This window comes from Oryctolagus cuniculus, chromosome 8 (assembly GCF_964237555.1).
Source record: "Oryctolagus cuniculus chromosome 8, mOryCun1.1, whole genome shotgun sequence".
In the NCBI taxonomy this organism is placed as follows: domain Eukaryota; kingdom Metazoa; phylum Chordata; class Mammalia; order Lagomorpha; family Leporidae; genus Oryctolagus; species Oryctolagus cuniculus.
In genome coordinates, this window is record NC_091439.1 from 138583176 (window position 1) to 138600725 (window position 17550).

General features: G+C 51.2%; 1 protein-coding gene and 1 long non-coding RNA gene across 8 annotated transcripts in view; one reads left to right on the forward strand and one right to left on the reverse strand.

The window, feature by feature from the left end:
- FNIP2 (folliculin interacting protein 2) overlaps positions 1-11022 on the reverse strand; it is a 135372-nt gene extending 124350 nt beyond the window's left edge. For 2 of the 7 annotated variants that reach the window (XM_051831670.2, XM_051831665.2), the window contains exons 1-2: positions 10693-11017; positions 5174-5290 (exon numbers count right to left, since the gene is read on the reverse strand). In XM_051831670.2, the coding sequence (XP_051687630.2) occupies positions 5174-5290; positions 10693-10802 (227 nt within the window). In that variant the 5' untranslated portion in view covers positions 10803-11017. Of the gene's footprint in view, positions 1-5173; positions 5291-10692 lie in introns of all 7 variants that reach the window. The other 5 variants (XM_051831667.2, XM_051831673.2, XM_070048270.1 and 2 more) reach the window with 5 other exon arrangements.
- Positions 11023-11283: 261 nt separating this feature from the next.
- On the forward strand, positions 11284-15422 carry LOC127487122 (uncharacterized). Its single transcript, XR_011378556.1, has 2 exons — positions 11284-14820; positions 15016-15422. It is a non-coding gene; the product is annotated as an uncharacterized lncRNA (long non-coding RNA).
- Positions 15423-17550: the final 2128 nt, after the last annotated feature.

A 17550-nucleotide genomic window follows, 5' to 3' on the forward strand; every position in this document is an offset into this window, starting at 1 on the left:
ATAAGCCATACAGAAATCAAGTGATATGGGGGTGTATAAGTATATATGTGGGGGTAAAAGGAGGTGGGAGCTGTGGCACAGTGGGTGGAGTCACTGCCTGTGACTCCTGCATTCCCTATCAGAGCGCCGGTTTGAGTCCTGACGACTCCAGACTTCTGATCTAGCTCTCTGCCACGCAGGTGGGAGACCCGGATGGAATTCCAGGCTCCTGGCTTCAGCGTGCCTAGTCTTGTGGTTGCTGCCAGCTTTTGAGAAGTAAGTTAGTAGATGGAAGACACCTCTCTTTCTCTCATTCCTCACTCTGCCTTTCAAGTATCTAAAAAGTTTTAACAGTATATAAAACACAGTGGAACAGCATCAACACACGGCTAACAATTTCACAGCTTCATGTACTTCTGACAGCTGTGGCATTTGATAAGAGTCTCAGGTATATGACTTGAACTGTGCCTCTTCCCCCATCCCCCCAGGTCAGGGGGCAGGGGCAGTCAGCCAGCAGTCTAGAGCACTTAACCTATAATTTTGATACTGAAAAAATAATTTATTACTATTAATGCAGTGAAGGAAATGTCCAAGCTGTCAAACAAGATTTCTTTTAAAAATGTCATAATGTGCGGGCCCATGCTGTGGCACAGTGGGTAAAGCTGTCGCCTACAGTACTGGCATCCCACATGGGCGCCAGTTCAAGTCCTGGCTGCTCAACTTCCGATCCAGCTCTCTGCTATGGCCTGGGAAAGCAGTGGAAGATGGCCCAAGTTCTTGGGCCCCTGCACCCACGTGGGAGACCCAGAAGAAGCTCCTGGTTTCAGATCAGCACAGCTCCGGCTATTGTGGCCAATTGAGTAGTGAACCAGTGGATGGAAGACCTCTCTCTCTCTGCTTCTTCTCTCTCTGTAAATCTGACTCTCAAATAAATTAATTAATCTTTTTAAAAAGTCCTAATGTGGTGAAGTATCAAGCCCTTTACTGTAATGTAAATTTAAAATATGTTATCAAAAAAAAACAAAAAAAATAAAAAGAGGTCATAATGGGGAGGGCGTGTTTGGTGCAGCAGCTAAGACACTGCCAGGGATGCCTGCAGCCCACTGGAGTCCTGCGTTCGAGGACTAGCTCCGTTTCTGATCCCATTAAAAAAAAAAAAAAACAGCTAATAAATTTTCATTTTATTTGCAAGGCACAGAGACAGAAACGGTGCATCCACTGTTTCACTCTCCCGATGCCTGCAGCAACCAGAGGACCAGGGGACAGCCAGGCCAAAGCACAGCAGGGCCAGGGCTCCAACCCAGGCACTCCAATAGGGGATGCACACGTCCCAAGTAGCGTCTCTCTGTACCAATTACCCACTCAAGTGTGTACTTTGAATTTTAGAAGATAAATTTAATTTGGAGCATCACATTTGAGATTGTTGTTACTGTTTCTGAACCATGATTTTGAAATAAAAGAACTTGAGTAACTGTGGATAATTAAGAGCTAAATGACAACAAATAAGCTTTCCCCAAAAAACTCCAAAGGTTTTGCGTGTAAGAGAAAAAAGAAAATGTCCAATTTTCTGGCATTTTCAGGATTGGCAGTCTCAGGTATTTATAAGGTGTTAAAGGCAAAAACGATTAGACTGGTGATTTTGCTGCTTCTTCTAACACATCCTAAATCAACACCTGTTTTATCTCTTGAGGCATGTGCAGGTTAACATCTAACTTGTCTTTCACCTGTGAAGAAGCAGTTGCCATGACAACATGCAAGCATCCTTACTGGGAATAATTTTGAGGTACCCACTTGGTATGCTGGTTCTTGTTCTGTCCCCCTAAGCTTTTGGGGGATTCGCTTCTACTGCCCACCCACACTTCGAATGAACTGGTTGTCATTTTGATTAGACATCAGTAAACAGCAATCATGCATTTAAATATACATTATATCACAGACATGCGCTAACGATTTAAAGAACTAGAAAACATTCCGAATACATTCAGCAATCAGAGGCATCCAGTTCAGAAGAGACGAACATGCTCAGAGACCCAGAGTCACAATACTAAGCTCTCACAAAGAGCACCCTGCGATACCGCACTTCTCCACAGCGTTAGAGTTAACAGCTGCGTTTGATTGCACTTAATATATTGTATTATTTCAGCATAAAAAGCAAGTGCCAGAAGAAAAAGTAAGTGGCATGATGTATGAGAAGGCACACTGTCCTTTTCAGAAATCCATTACAAAGGCAGCTGGGCAGACTCCGGCTGAGCGTAAGTGGGATGCCAGCCCATCTCCCTCCACCCCCAGCCCACCCTCCCATCCAAACACTGCTTACAAAAGTGCCTGTGTGGCCATGAGAAGTGAGTCATGGATGTTCCATTTACAGACGGGGTGGGGTTGAGGGAAATCACTATTACATGCCCAGTTAGCTGGAAAAGTCCATCCTGTTTTTCCTCTCTTACATGATAACCAGTTCTCACAAACCTGAGACAAAGAATGCTTGGTAAGTTGGAATTCACCAAATATCTCAGCACTGTTACGCTCAAAGAAAAAACTTACTTTTACAGCCAAGTACATGATCTCATAGTCCAGGCCTAACAATTCACACTAGGCTAGGACTTGTACAATCAGTATAAAACATTTGTTCCTCATCGCCCACACCAAGAAAAACAGCAGCTAAAGAAATAGCGCACATTACCAGTTCTCAGGTCAGATTCACCCACAAGCAGCTCACGCTGGCAGCCAAAGCACTTCAAGAGTGCAAGACAATCTTTTTACAACTTCCTCTGCCAAGGAAACACAAAGGCAGAGGGACTTCCTGAAACTGACTTTATAAGCAAACCACGAGCAACACAACCTAGAGAGGCAGCAACAACAAAAACCAGCGTTCTCCCAGGAGCCGAACTCTGTGCAAGGACCATGTAACCCAGTCCACCTCATCACTACCTAAGAGGTCAAACAACATGCAACTTGACAAATCCACATTTTGGAACTCAAAATTACAGTATATTTTTTAGCCTTAAAAACTTTTAATCCAGGCCTGTTAACTTATTCAAGTTCCACCCGACCCCACCCTACCCCCGCCCTAGATCCAACAGGCTGTGCCACTCTTTTTCAGATAAGGGTTGAGACCTGGACTGTGCCAGGAGCCCTGCTGAGGACTACATAGGGGGTCAAAGGCAATGAGGAGGCAGGGACCCTGCCCACCCAATGTAAATTCTGCACACACAGAAGAGGGCAAAGTTGATGGAAAATGGGATTAAAAGTGTTTATCCTGGTGCAAAAGAGTTGGTGAAATCCAAGATACATTGCATTGCCTACAATTAATATAACCAATTAACTTGGCTTGCCAGGGTTTGTAACGAATTTAGGTTTGAAGAACATTATAATTCATAGCCAGCATTTAAAAAAAAAAAAAGGAACTATCAGTTATCTTAACACAGCAGGGAAAAGTTCTATGAAGAGTTTTTATTCAAATCAGGTTTCTCCACAGACATTATCCTTATCCTACTCTCACGGTATAAAATATTCTTAAGACTGTTTAACATGTAAAATGATTTAATTCACAAAAGCAACACGAATTCAACACAGCAAAATCCAAAAATACCAATGACAAAGAACACAAAGAACAATTTTCAGCCGCCTCATGGTAACCACTTGTATGTTGGTGTGCAGTTCTCTCTCCTGCATATGTACACATACTCCTATTTTTAACGCTATTCATATAAATCTAAGTCTTGCTTCTACTGTCTCCAGGGAAGAGTTCTGTGCATTTGTGTGTGTGTAAAATGATTTGGCTGCTACAGAACATACCATTGCTTTAGCATTTTGTGAAACCAGTTTCCTCCTTTGGTTAAGTAAGATTTTATTTTGGATAATACAAATTTGGAAATAATTCTGAAACAACCTATCTCACATTCCTAAAAATATTTCTGAATGCCCAGTCACCTCTCCCAGGTTTAAGTCACTACCTGCTATGCACCTCAAATGCATCTCTGAAATCTCAGGGCGTTTCATCACGGACAGCAACAAGGTAGAAAACCCAACAGGTAAACAGAAACACGCCTTGTCAGCTCTACAGCAAATCTCTCGTTTTGAAAAAATAGTCTCTGAAACATGGTTTATCTATTCCCAGCAGGAATAGTACTGAACGCCAGGATCTAAAAGATTCTTAACACAATCACTTTGTACTGCATTTTACTATTTTCAACTCTTTTATTATTACCTCTTCACCACAACTAACAGAACCGGTGCTGTCGCTTTACAAACGGCAAAACTTAACAACTGCAGAAACAGAGTGTTTGTGAGGCTCACATCAACACAGTACGTGAGTCGGGGCTCTATCGAGGTCCACCCCAATTCATCTTGCACACTTTTCACAGAACCCACTGCACTGGGTGGCGTGGTTCCCCTTTGCACCATTGCTAAAAATAACTACAACAGCCCACGCACGGTTCATGGCAGTTTCAGGACAAGCAGGTCTGATGAGTACACCAGTAGATCTGAAGCTGCAGCATGAAATCTAGCCAGACTTGTAGAAAGCAGTAAGAAGAAATCAAAACTGCTGCTTATGTGTCACATGTCTCATGGGAATTAAAAATGTGAATGTGGGGGCCGGTGCAGTGGCATAGTTCTCTGCCTGTGGCACTGGCATCCCATATAGGCGCTGGTTCTAGTCCCGGCTGCTGCTCTTCCAATCAGCTCTCTGCTGTGGCCTTGGAGAACAGTGGAAATGGCCCAAGTGCTTGGGCTCCTGCACCCTCGTGGGAGACCTGGAAGAGGCTCCTGGCTCCTGGCTTCGGATTGGCACAGCTCCGGCCATTGCGGCCATCTGGGGAGTGAACTAACGAAATGAAGAGCTTTCTCTCTTCTCTCCCTAACTCTTCCTCTCAAATAAGTAAAATCTTAATAAAAAGTATTTAAAAATGTGACTGTGGGGCCAGCTCTGTGGCCAAGCGGTTTAAGATGACTGTGGTACCAGCATCCCCTATCAAAGGGCCAGACTGAGTCCCAGCTGCTCCGCTTCTGATCCAGCTCCTTGCTACTCTATGTGGGAAGCCAGTAAAAGATGGCCCAAGTACTTGGGTTCCTGCTACCCACATGGGAGTCCAGATTGGAGTTCCTGCCTCCTGGCCCAGACCAAAATAAATTACATTAATTCTTCAAAAATGTGAATCTACTAGAATATTTTGCCAAATATCCTCCACCCTACCTTAGCCAAATCGTATGAATGCTTGCATCTTGGCAGCTGGCAATGCCAGGGAAGGGCGAAGTCATGATGCAGGCCTCAGTCACAACCATGCCAAGAACAGGGAGTACATTCCCAAAACTGTACAATGCAAAAATGTACTCTGTTAGTGCTTGATTTATATTACAGTGTCCAGGGTGTTGTTCGCCACTTATTCATCTTAGTGTGTAGTCCACTGTCCTTTAGATTGTCAGCTCCAGTAAGGGCGACCATGGGTGTCCGTGCATGTGGGCATCAGGTGCTATTTGACAATGATAAGTGGATTAAATTATATTTATACTAGCCCTATGGCCGATTACCTAAATTTGTTCTAAGCGCACAATGGGGATTAGCATGAAGGAACGGGGCCATTGGCTTTAGGTGCTCAGGAATGCAGGCGAAGAAGAGTGGAGCCTACTCCCAAGGGCACTTAACACATCTCAGGACCAGGCAGCTGCACTTACATCCGCTCCTCACACCCCAGGCGATACATGCATTTACTCCATTTCACTGGCCCAAAATGAGATACATGCGATAGCCCATGGCCTTTCTCAGCTCAGCCTCCTGCTGCATACATGTTGTAGGTAGAAAGGGACCCACTGATTTACCAGGAATATGAAAGAAAAAAAAAAGCAATATTTCAAACTTAAACCAGACATCTAAGTCCATGGGCATACCCTTCTTTTAAAAAGTCCTATGGAAATGCGCTAGCCTTAAATCCAAGGTAACCAACACCCCAATTCCACTTCCGACTTGAGTCACTGAACAAATCATTCTTTTGCCTTAATTCATCCTTCTGGAACAAAAGGTTATTCCAATATAAACTTATGCATCAATTAATTAAAAGTGAAAAGCATTCTGAAGATCAGCAAACAGGGACCGCACTCAAATTTCAACGCCCACAATGCAATCTTATGATTTTAAGTAGGGTTTAAACCTCACAAATACTATAATCAGAGTGTTCCTGACCACTTCTCTCCAGCATGCAAATTTCATCTTTTTTTTTTTTTAAACTTTTATTTAATGAATATAATTTTCCAAAGTACGACTTATGGATTACAATGGCTTCCCCCCCATACCGTCCCTCCCACCCACAACCCTCCCCTTTCCCACTCCCTCTCCCCTTCCATTCACATCAAGATTCATTTTCGATTATCTTAATATGCAAATTTCATCTCTCTTGATTCCTTCTCCGTCTTCCTAGCCACCTCTTCCCTCACAGGTATGAAAAGGGAGAACCTAGTGAAACACCGAAGAAGGAATCTAACTGTGATGAGCCTCTTTCTCGATAGAAAGATGTGCAGCATGAAGACAGGAGCTACTTACACTGGACGATGTATTTCCTCTCTAATTCAGTGGGGAAGACTAGGGGGGTGTGGGAACAGCGAGAACCTGGAGAAGAGACTAGGAAGTATACACGAATAATGTCAAGGGCAAGACAATTCTGAGAAGAGAAAAGTTTAAAACAACAAATGAAAGCCCATCATGGAAACACAAATATCAAAGGATTCGGCAATCCCTAAAATCTAACAAGTCAGATCTTGGGCCAGCTGTTGTGGCACAGGGGTCAACCCAGCACTTGAGACAGCTGAACGCCACGTCAGAGGACCCTTGTTGGTCCTGGCTACTTCTCTTCTCATCCAGCTTTCTGCTAATGCCCCTGGCAGGCAGCAGGTGCTGGCCAGGGGCTGGGGTTCCTACCACCCATGTGGAAGTCCCAGATGGAGTTCTCGATGATGAGGGCATCTGGAGAGTAAACCAGCAGACGGAAGATATATTCTCTCTTCCTGTCATTCTGCCTTTCAAATACTGAAATTTTTCTTAAAAGTTAATCTTACTTTTTGAGGTTTTTCCTGGTATATGCTAAATAACTGCCAAAAACATCTACCTGAATGCTCACGGGATCCTTCGTTTTCCAAATCTACAAGTCACATCCTGTATTTAAATATACTAACGAATATAAATTCACATTGGGGCTATCTGGGTTTTACCTTAAAACTTCTAGAAATCGACTTCCCTGCAAAGCAAGCTTCCTGTATGAGACACCCCTTCCCCCCAAAAGGCACGTAACAGCTCTAATTTGGCGAAACCTGGATAAAATGAAATACCAGGTTGTGATATTTTTAGGTGAAGCATGATCAAGTTTCCAGGACTTTTCCCAGGAGGGCTGCAGAGTATGCAAGAGCGAGGCCAGGTGAAAGAAAGGCAGAGGAAACACTAGTTTGGTGCTCTGTGTTGGCCTGGTAAGCACTGGTTGACTTGTCCCCAGCCTCCTGCATCTTTGCTAACATCTCCCACTTCACCCCTGTTTCCATGGTGATGCCTTTGGGACACTACGGAAGGGGGTTCTCCCCAAATGGGACACCCCGCTAAGACTCCCAGATTATCTTTAAAAAAAAAAAAAAAAAGAAGAAAAGAAAAAAAACCTATTCAAAAACTTGCCGAAAATCCTAATGAGGTCAAGAAAGAAAAAAAAACAAAAACAGCACTTGGCACAATTTTCTGTTCTCCATTCTACACCAATGAGAGGTCAGAACACTACACAGAACATGTTCCCACAAAGTGGGAATCAAGTTCCCAAATATGGCCAGGCCCTAAATATAGCCCCCCCCTCCTTTTTTATTTATTTTTTTTTTTTCATCCAAATACACCCAATTAAGCTTGCGGATGAGGAAATGGTGGTGGGCAGCCAGGCAGGGGACACAGGAAACAGTGACAGTACAACTCCAGCGTCTCTCCCAGCAAGGGCTGCGGAGTGAGGACACCGTGACACCCATGCCGCTTCCTCCAGGTGCTGCACCCCGGCTCTCAGGGCTGCGTCAAGGCAGGGAAGACATGACCCGCCCTGGGTCTCAAGTAATTCTACCACTGAGAAGGCTCAGCCAGCAGAGGCGTAGAGTTCCCCTCACACGGGAAGCACTGGGTTAGCCCAGAGGAAACGTGAGAATGCAGCCGTGGTAGGTGGAAGTCCTCACGGCCTACTTTTCAAACCCCACACCCCAGACACACACCCACGCCCGTCCTTTCTTACAGAATGAGAGAGGGGGCTGTTTTCCACCAGTGGAATTCGAGAACAAGCAGAACAGACAACACAGAACTTGCTGCAAAATGTGTTTCCAAGTTGCGCTTGAAACTTTTTAGAGGTGTATTACACAGGAGTAACAATAACCCGCTTCTGCGGGGCGTTTTGGCCAAAGAGCGTGTGAGAGCGCTGAAGAACTGCACCTTGCAAGGCGCCTTCCAGAACTTGGCCCTTCAAAGCAGGGCAGCCCCGGGATACTCAAGACTGGGTCCTGGGGGCAGACTGGGTCCTGGGGGGCAGACTGGGTCCTGGGGGCAGACCGGGGATACTCAAGACTGGGTCCTGGGGGGCAGACCGGGTCCTGGGGGGCAGACCGGGTCCCGGGGGGCAGACTGGGTCCCGGGGGGCAGACTGGGTCCCGGGGGCAGACTGGGTCCTGGGGGCAGACCGGGGATACTCAAGACTGGGTCCTGGGGGGAAGACTGGGTCCCGGGGGGCAGACCGGGTCCTGGGGGCAGACTGGGTCCTGGGGGCAGACCGGGTCCTGGGGGGCAGACTGGGTCCCGGGGGGCAGACTGGGTCCCGGGGGGCAGACCGGGGATACTCAAGACTGGGTCCTGGGGGCAGACCGGGGATACTCAAGACTGGGTCCTGGGGGGCAGACCGGGTCCTGGGGGCAGACTGGGTCCTGGGGGGCAGACTGGGTCCTGGGGGGAAGACTGGGTCCCGGGGGACAGACCGGGTCCTGGGGGCAGACCGGGTCCTGGGGGGCAGACTGGGTCCTGGGGACAGACCGGGTCCTGGGGGCAGACTGGGTCCTGGGGGCAGACCGGGGATACTCAAGACTGGGTCCTGGGGGCAGACCGGGTCCTGGGGGCAGACCGGGTCCTGGGGGGCACACCGGGTCCTGGGGGGCACACCGGGTCCTGGGGGGCAGACTGGGTCCTGGGGGGCAGACTGGGTCCCGGGGGGCAGACTGGGTCCCGGGGACAGACCGGGTCCTGGGGGGCAGACCGGGTCCTGGGGGGCAGACCGGGTCCTGGGGGCAGACTGGGTCCTGGGGGGCAGACTGGGTCCTGGGGGCAGACTGGGTCCCGGGGGGCAGACTGGGTCCCGGGGGGCAGACTGGGTCCTGGGGACAGACCGGGTCCTGGGGGGCAGACCGGGTCCTGGGGGGCAGACCGGGTCCTGGGGGGCAGACTGGGTCCTGGGGGGCAGACTGGGTCCCGGGGGGCAGACTGGGTCCCGGGGGGCAGACTGGGTCCTGGGGACAGACCGGGTCCTGGGGGGCAGACCGGGTCCTGGGGGGCAGACCGGGTCCTGGGGGGCAGACCGGGTCCTGGGGGCAGACCGGGTCCTGGGGGCAGACTGGGTCCTGGGGGGCAGACTGGGTCCTGGGGGGCAGACCGGGTCCTGGGGGCAGACCGGGGATACTCAAGACTGGATCCTGGGGGCAGACCGGGTCCTGGGGGCAGACTGGGTCCTGGGGGCAGACTGGGTCCCGGGGGGCAGACTGGGTCCTGGGGACAGACCGGGTCCTGGGGGGCAGACCGGGTCCTGGGGGGCAGACCGGGTCCTGGGGGCAGACTGGGTCCTGGGGGGCAGACTGGGTCCTGGGGGCAGACTGGGTCCCGGGGGACAGACCGGGTCCTGGGGGCAGACCGGGTCCTGGGGGCAGACTGGGTCCTGGGGGGCAGACTGGGTCCTGGGGGCAGACTGGGTCCTGGGGGGCAGACTGGGTCCCGGGGGACAGACCGGGTCCTGGGGGCAGACTGGGTCCCGGGGGGCAGACCGGGTCCCGGGGACAGACCGGGTCCTGGGGGGCACACCGCGTCCTGGGGGGCACACCGCGTCCTGGGGGGCAGACCGGGTCCTGGGGGGCAGACCGGGTCCTGGGGGCAGACTGGGTCCTGGTCCGCGGACAGCTGCGGTTCTCGGCGCCTCCGCTTTCTCACCTGCGAAATGGAACTCCAGGGAGAGACCCCGACGCCACGCACTCCCAGCGGCCCAGGCTGCACGCGTGCCGGCTGTTCTTAGCCACAGGTGCGCGCCGGGAACGCCGGATCGACTCCGCTCTCCCGAGACCCCAGACGGCCCCTCGCACACATGGCGCGGCGCGCGCCCTCGGAACGACGCGGAAACCGCACACTTCCATTCATCCGTCAGGCAGCGCCAGCAGGGACCGGAGGGGGCCGGGGGCCTCCCTTCGCCGCGGCTGCTCCGGCACAACTTCCCAACACGCACACAATGGGCCGCGGCCGCCCTCGGCGATGACAGCTCGCCGCGCCGCAGGGCCCGGGCGCCTCGGCCCACGCGCGGCCAAGCGCAGCGCACGCCCCGGCACGCAAGGAGCCCACGGGAACTCCCCGAAACCCGGGGCACCCGGAGTTGTGCAGAGGCGGAGGGGGCCGCCCCGGGGCCACGCGCGTCCACGGCGGCCCCCCGCCAGCCCCGAAGCCCGCGCCGGGCCCGCGCCCCTCACCTGAAGGCGGGTCCTTCCTTGGGCGCCCGGCCCTGGGCGCACGCCGCCGCGGAGCCGCTGCCGCCGCTGCCCCTTTTGTTGAAGAGCTTCTGGAGCAGGGTCGGGGCCATGATGCGGCGGCGGCTCCGGCCCCGCGCTCGGCGGGCGGCGGCGGCTCAGCGCGCAGCCCGGGGCGGCGGCGGCGGCGGCGGCGGGGTCATCGCGGGGGCGGCGAGCCTGGCGGGAGCGCGGGGCGCCGGGCTGAGGAACTCTGCTGCGCGCCGGTCCTGTGACGGAGCCGGCCCCCGCCGCCGCCGCCGCCGCCGCCGCCTCGCGCGCTGACAGTTATCTCCTGCGGGAGGAGCCCGCAGCCACACGGCGGCGCGGGAGGAGCGCGCTGCCCCGGCGGCGGCCATTGGCCCGCGCCCGCGCCCGCCCCCGGGCGCACGTAACCCGGCGGGAGGCGCAGCCGGCTGGGGCGCGCGGGCGGCGGGGCGGGCGCGGGCGCGGCGCTTAAAGGGCCCGGTGGGCGCGGGGCGCGGGGCGCGGGGCGCGGGGCGCGGGGCGCGGGGCGCGGGGCGCGGGGCGCGGGGCGCGGGGCGCGGGGCGCGGGGCGCGGGGCGCGGGGCGCGCCTCGGCTCCTGCGAGAAAGCCGCCGGCCGATCTTTGTTCGTGCGAGACAAAGCAAAGCCCCCGAACTTGATCCTGGCTTTGTGCGGGCGCAGAAGCTCGTTAGTGCCAGGCGTGGGCAGGCGTGGGCAGGCGGGGAGGGCGTCTCGCGCGGGGGTGCGTTTTCCCAGGGCTGTGAGGGGAAGCGCGCAGCGCCCGAGTCGTTGGCACGTTTCTTGCATAGCCAGGTTGGGTTTCTTCAGGCTTTTTTTTTTTTTTTTTTTTAAACTGTTGGTTTGGTTTGTTTTGTTTTGTTTAAATTCTTAGTTCTGTTTGGCATCTTGGGCCACCATATTCTTGTATAACCACGTTTACAGAAAAAGTTGCGTGTGAAAGGTTGAGCCCTTAAAAAAAAAAATAAAAGCTAGCACTCACTACATACACACTTAGAAACTTACAACCGGCCTGTGACCAGAGGGCGCTTTCCTAACCCTATTCCGTGACCACGCACACGGATGTTTTACCTTTATCCACAGCAGGTATTACTTGGCTTGGGGAAGGTGGAGTTTTTGTACGTGGGTTAAGCCTTCGTGTGAGGAGACTCTAAAATGCGCTGTAGGACTGAAGTCTTAATCTGTGTTTTATGGCGCTGGGCTTAGTGGGTAACAGCTGTGCTGGTAAGACGTCAGCCGGCCGCTCCTCTCTGGGCGGTGAAGGGTGACTCACCTGTGCGCCTAGGTTTCTTCGAAATAACTCTCCGGCACTCCGGAAGGCCAGTGTGTCTCCACAAAGTTCTCAGGAATACCTACTTTGGACTTAATTTCCCTTATCATTTTTTAAGTTGTCTAAGTGATTTATGTATTTTATTTGAGAAGTGGAGGGACGGACAAAGGTCTCCCATCCACCGTTCACTGCCCCAAATACCTGCAGGGGCTGGGCCGGGCGGAAGGCAGGAGCTGGAGCTGGATGGGGATCTGGCCCACAGGGGCAGGGACTTGGTGCCTCTCGGGGTTTGGTTAGCATGAAGCTGCACCGCGGAGCAGAGCCAGGACTCAGAGCCGGGCACTCTGATGAGGGGTGCGGGCGTCCTCACCGCACACCTGCCCCTGTCATTTGTTATTGTGTGGTTTTCAGGTCTTGGTTGGAGATCAAGCTGTAAGCAATGAAACTTCACAAAGGTTGGGGAAAGACAGCAGAAACTGAAATGCAGGCATTTTTTTCTTCTAGTTTTTTACTGTTAGATTGGTGGGTTAGGTGTTCATGCTGGTGAGCAGTTACCCCTTTGCACAGTTTAGAGGACACAGATCTTGATTTGCAACTCTGCTTTCTCTGTTTCCTGAGAATTTTTTTTTTTTTTTTTTTTTTTTTTTTTTGACAGGCAGAGTGGACAGTGAGAGAGAGAGACAGAGAGAAAGGTCTTCCTTTGCCGTTGGTTCACCCTCCAAAGGCCGCCGCGGCCGGCACGCTGCAGCCAGCGCACCGCGCTGATCCGATGGCGGGAGCCAGGAGCCAGGTGCTTTTCCTGGTCTCCCATGGGGTGCAGGGCCCAAGCACCTGGGCCATCCTCCACTGCCTTCCCGGGCCACAGCAGAGAGCTGGCCTGGAAGAGGGGCAACAGGGACAGAATCTGGTGCCCCGACCGGGACTAGAACCCGGTGTGCCGGCACCGCTAGGCGGAGGATTAGCCTAGTGAGCCGCGGCGCCGGCCTATTCCTGAGAATCTTTATTGCATAGGGCTACCAATATTCCTAAGTAGCTTATATATTAGGTATTGGCCTCACCTGTTGTGGCTCATTAAGACATGGCTCCAGGTCTGTGATGGCTGGCAACACATCACCTTTCCTACCCCATCCTTGGTCAGAAAATGTCCCTTATTCAGTCTATGAGCCTAGCAGATTTTCTAACTACTTATTGAAAGGAATCAACATGGTGTCTCTTCTTCCTCACCTACAAAGACTTTCATGCCGAGCCCAGTTCAAGTGTACGAGATCACCCAAAAGAGGGAATTCGAAAAATTCTAGTTCGGTGTGGCTGTTTGGACACGTGACTATAACGTCATATCACAAGATCTAGGTTCAAGGCCTGGCTGCCAATGCCAGCGTCCTACTGATGCAGACTGCAAGGCAGCAGGTGACAGCTGAAGTAGTTGGGTCCCTGCGACCCACAGGAGAGGCCTGGATTGGGTTCCGAACCCAGCTTTGGCCTGGACCAGTCAGGCTATTGCAGGAACTTGGGGACTCTCTCTCTCTCACTCCCTTCTCCCCCCATCTCTCTCTGCCTCTCAGATAATTTTGTACAAAAGAGCCCAGCCATCATCTTCAGTGTTGGTCTAGACTGAGCAACTCTAAAGAGAGACTGTGCCTTTAAAACTATTAGATTACTGCATAAGCCGGGGGAGAAACAAGGAACCACAGTGGTTCCCCTCTCTCCTCTTTCTTCCTGTGCTCCCTCTCAGCATCGTTTTCGTCCTCAGCCTGGTTTTGGCCATACATCCTGCTTTGGATTTTTCAAGTGCACAGAAATCCTAGCCAACAGAATTCTGGGAAGCTGCTCCGAACACTTCCCCCAAGTCTTACGGTTTCTTTTCTTGGCTATTCCAGGCATCTACAGGAGCCCAGTCTTCTGCCTGTCATCCACTGGTCAAGGTCCCTGTCTCCAGCACTGCTTTAATTCGTTCACCTCATCACTCCGTCTTAGAACATATACCAGCCGGCTGCTCCTGTGTGCAGCTGCCCAGAGAAGAGGAATTAAACAATATTCTGAGTTGTTTCCCTAAGGAGGGAAAAGAGGAGTTAGAAGAGGGCTAACTTATTTATGCCAGTCCATTCTGACTTCTGGTGACAGTTCTTGTCTCTTAATTAGTATTTGTTCTGGGCCGGCACTGTAGTGTAGTGGGTAAAGCTGCAGCCTGCAGAGCCATCATCCCACATGGACACCAGTTCGAGTCCCTGCTGCTCTACTTCAATCCAGTTCCCTGCTAATGTGCCTGGGAAAGCAGCGGAGGATGGCCCACGTGCTTGGGCCCCTGCATGCATGTAGGAGACCCAGAAGAAGTTCCTGGCTCCTAACTTCAGACTGGCCCAGCTCCGGACATTGCAGCCTTTTGCCGAGTGAACCAGTGAATGGAATACCTCTCTCTCTCCCTCTCTCTTTCTCTCCCCCCTTCCCCTCTCTCTAACTCTGCCTTTCAAATAAATAAATATTAAAATAAAAAATGTGTTCTGTAAAATGTTTTAATTTTTGCCTCTACAGTTGGGCTATTGTGTCGTGTGGTCTACGATACCAGTTACCCCCTTCTTCCTCACAGAGCAGGCTGGAAGAAAGGGAGTTGTGGGAGAAGGAATAATTCTGGAAAAGGTTTTCTCACTTAATAGAGTCTCTTTTTTCCTTCCTTGGCATGTTGTATGTCTAGATAGAGTGCTACAACTATCTTGGTACAAGGCTGAGAGTGAAACCAAGACTGGAGATGGCCTAGCAGGGAGGTGGAAGCAAGCTGGGTCCCCCCTAGTCCATCCACCCAGAGCTGCCATTCCCCAATAGGTAAGATAATAACCCTGTTATCTGAAGCCTAAAGCTGTCTATAAGAGATTCATGTGTCCTGTTCTTTTCTCTTATTACATAAGGCAAATAAACTGCTATGTATTTAACTCACAGTATATACCACAGAAAACAGTCTTTGCCAATGCTTCTCTTCCGTTTTCTCATATTTTAAGTCATTTTGCAAATCCTTTACAGAAGAAAAATAAAAGAAGAATGAGGAATGACTCGAGGGGGAGCGGCGTTGTGGCACAGCAGGTTAAGCTACCACCTGTGACACTGGCATCTCATATGACTTCTGGTCTGAGTCCTGGCTGCTCCACTTCTATCCCAGCTCCCTGCTAGTGCCCCTGGGAAAGCAGCAGAAGACGATGTGAGGGCTTTGGCCCCTGATACCCATGTAAGAGACCCAGGTGGACTTGTAGCTTCCTGGCTTGGCCTGACCTGGCCTTGGCAGCTGTAGCCATTTAGGGAGTGAGCCACCAGATGGAAGAGCGCTTCCTCACTCCGCCTCTCCCTCTCTCTCTGTAACTCTGCCTTTCAAATAAATAACTGTTTAAAAGGAATTTTGAATATAAATTTTAAATTAAACATAACAAACCCACTGTTTTGTTGTATGTTTTCCTGCATTTGAAGGAAGACTTATGGTAAGTGAGAAACGTCCTTTGAAGACAACAGCTTATCAGCATATAGGAGCCAGGAACACAATCATCTTGTAAATATCCATTCAAGATTTCAAATTTATCTCTAATGGTTCCAGCTGAGCGTTACTTCTGCTCGTTCTTGCGCTTGAATAAACAAAAAGCAGTGCTTTTGAAAACTTCGCTGAATTGTCATTTTGTTGAAGAGAAAATAGATACGTTCTTTGCTCCCTAGCTAAAAACAAATATTCACATTTTAGATTTATAAACACCAATTAGAATTAGCAATTCATTATTTTTCACCTGTACCTCATTCATTCACCCTTGTAGGTACATTGGCCTTTCTCATTTGTTACTTCCAAACTCTGTGAACATATTTGATGTGCCACATTCTGAAAGAGGTTGAAATACATTGCGTACTTTTCTAGAAAGGCTTAGGTTCTCATAAAACACTGGTAAGGAAGTCACTCACAAGAAAGGACTAATTGAGTAAGAATACCGTATTTTATTTTTTATTTATTTTTTTGGACAGGCAGAGTGGACAGTGAGAGAGAGAGACAGAGAGAAAGGTCCTCCTTTGCCGTTGGTTCACCCTCCAATGGCTGCTGCGGCCGGCGCACCGCGCTGATCCGATGGCAGGAGCCAGGAGCCAGGTGCTTTTCCTGGTCTCCCATGGGGTGCAGGGCCCAAGCACCTGGGCCATCCTCCACTGCACTCCTGGGCAACAGCAGAGAGCTGGCCTGGAAGAGGGGCAACCGGGACAGAACGCGGTGCCCCGACCAGGACTAGAACCCGGTGTGCCAGCGCCGCTAGGCAGAGGATTAGCCTAGTGAGCCGTGGCGCCGGCCGTATTTTATTTTTAAATATAGTTGAATCATCAATTTTATTTCAGAGTTATTTAAAAGGCAGAGTGTGTGTGTGGTGGGGGAGATCTCCCATTCACATTGGTTCTCTTCTCAGATGCCCACAGCGGCCAGGACTGGGTCAGGTTAAACCAGGACTCGGAACTCCATCCAGGTCTCCATGTTTGTGGCAAAGGCTCAGTGACTTACCCCCTCTTCTCGTGCCTTCCCAGGCATGTCAGCAGGAGACTGGACTCAAGCCGGCACTCAGTATGGGATGTGGGCCTGCTGCGCCACAACATGGCTCCAAGTCATCCATGCTGAGAGAATTTCTCTGGGATGTTATCACCTGAAGACATCACCTGGTATTTCCTTTATGCGATAAATCTCACCAATATCATTAGAGTTTAGAATTCTGTCCTTCTGAATTCTTCTTCTGATCTTTCAAATATTTGGAGATGTTTTATCAATTTTCTTCTCTTTGCCATCTTGAGAAGAAAATAAAAAATTTTAAACTCTCATGCTGGCGCCGCGGCTCACTAGGCTAATCCTCTGCCTTGCGGCGCTGGCACACCGGGTTCTAGTCCCAGTCGGGGCGCCAGATTCTGTCCAGGTTGCCCCTCTTCCAGGCCAGCTCTCTGCTGTGGCCAGGGAGGGCAGTGGAGGATGGCCCAAGTGCTTGGGCCCTGCACCCATGGGAGACCAGGAGAAGCACCTGGCTCCTGCCATCGGATCAGCGCGGTGCGCCAGCCGCAGTGCGCCAGCCGCGGCGGCCATTGGAGGGTGAACCAACGGCAAAGGAGGACCTTTCTCTCTGTCTCTCTCTTTCTCACTGTCCACTCTGCCTGTCAAAAAAAAAAAAAAAAAAACTCTCATTAGTGAGTAATAAAAGCTTTACAACAAGAGGGGGCAGGCACTGATGCAGTGTTTCAGTTAGCTTCAGATGCCTGCCTACATGTCTGAGTGCCTTGGGGTCCCGCTCCACTTCCAGTTCCAGCTTCCTGCTCATGCACACCTGGAAGGCACCAGATGATGACTCAAGTATTTGGGCCCCTGTCATCCATGTGAGAGACCCAGATTGAGTTCCAGGCTCCTGGCTTCACCCTGGCCCAGGCTTTGCTGTTGGGTGCTGGAAGATTCTCTCTCTCTCTCTCTCTCTCTCTGCCTTTAAAACAAATAAAACTTAAAAAAAAAAAAAAAGAGTGAAAGGATTACTAAACAGTAAAGAAGTGATGAAAGAAGGAAAATTA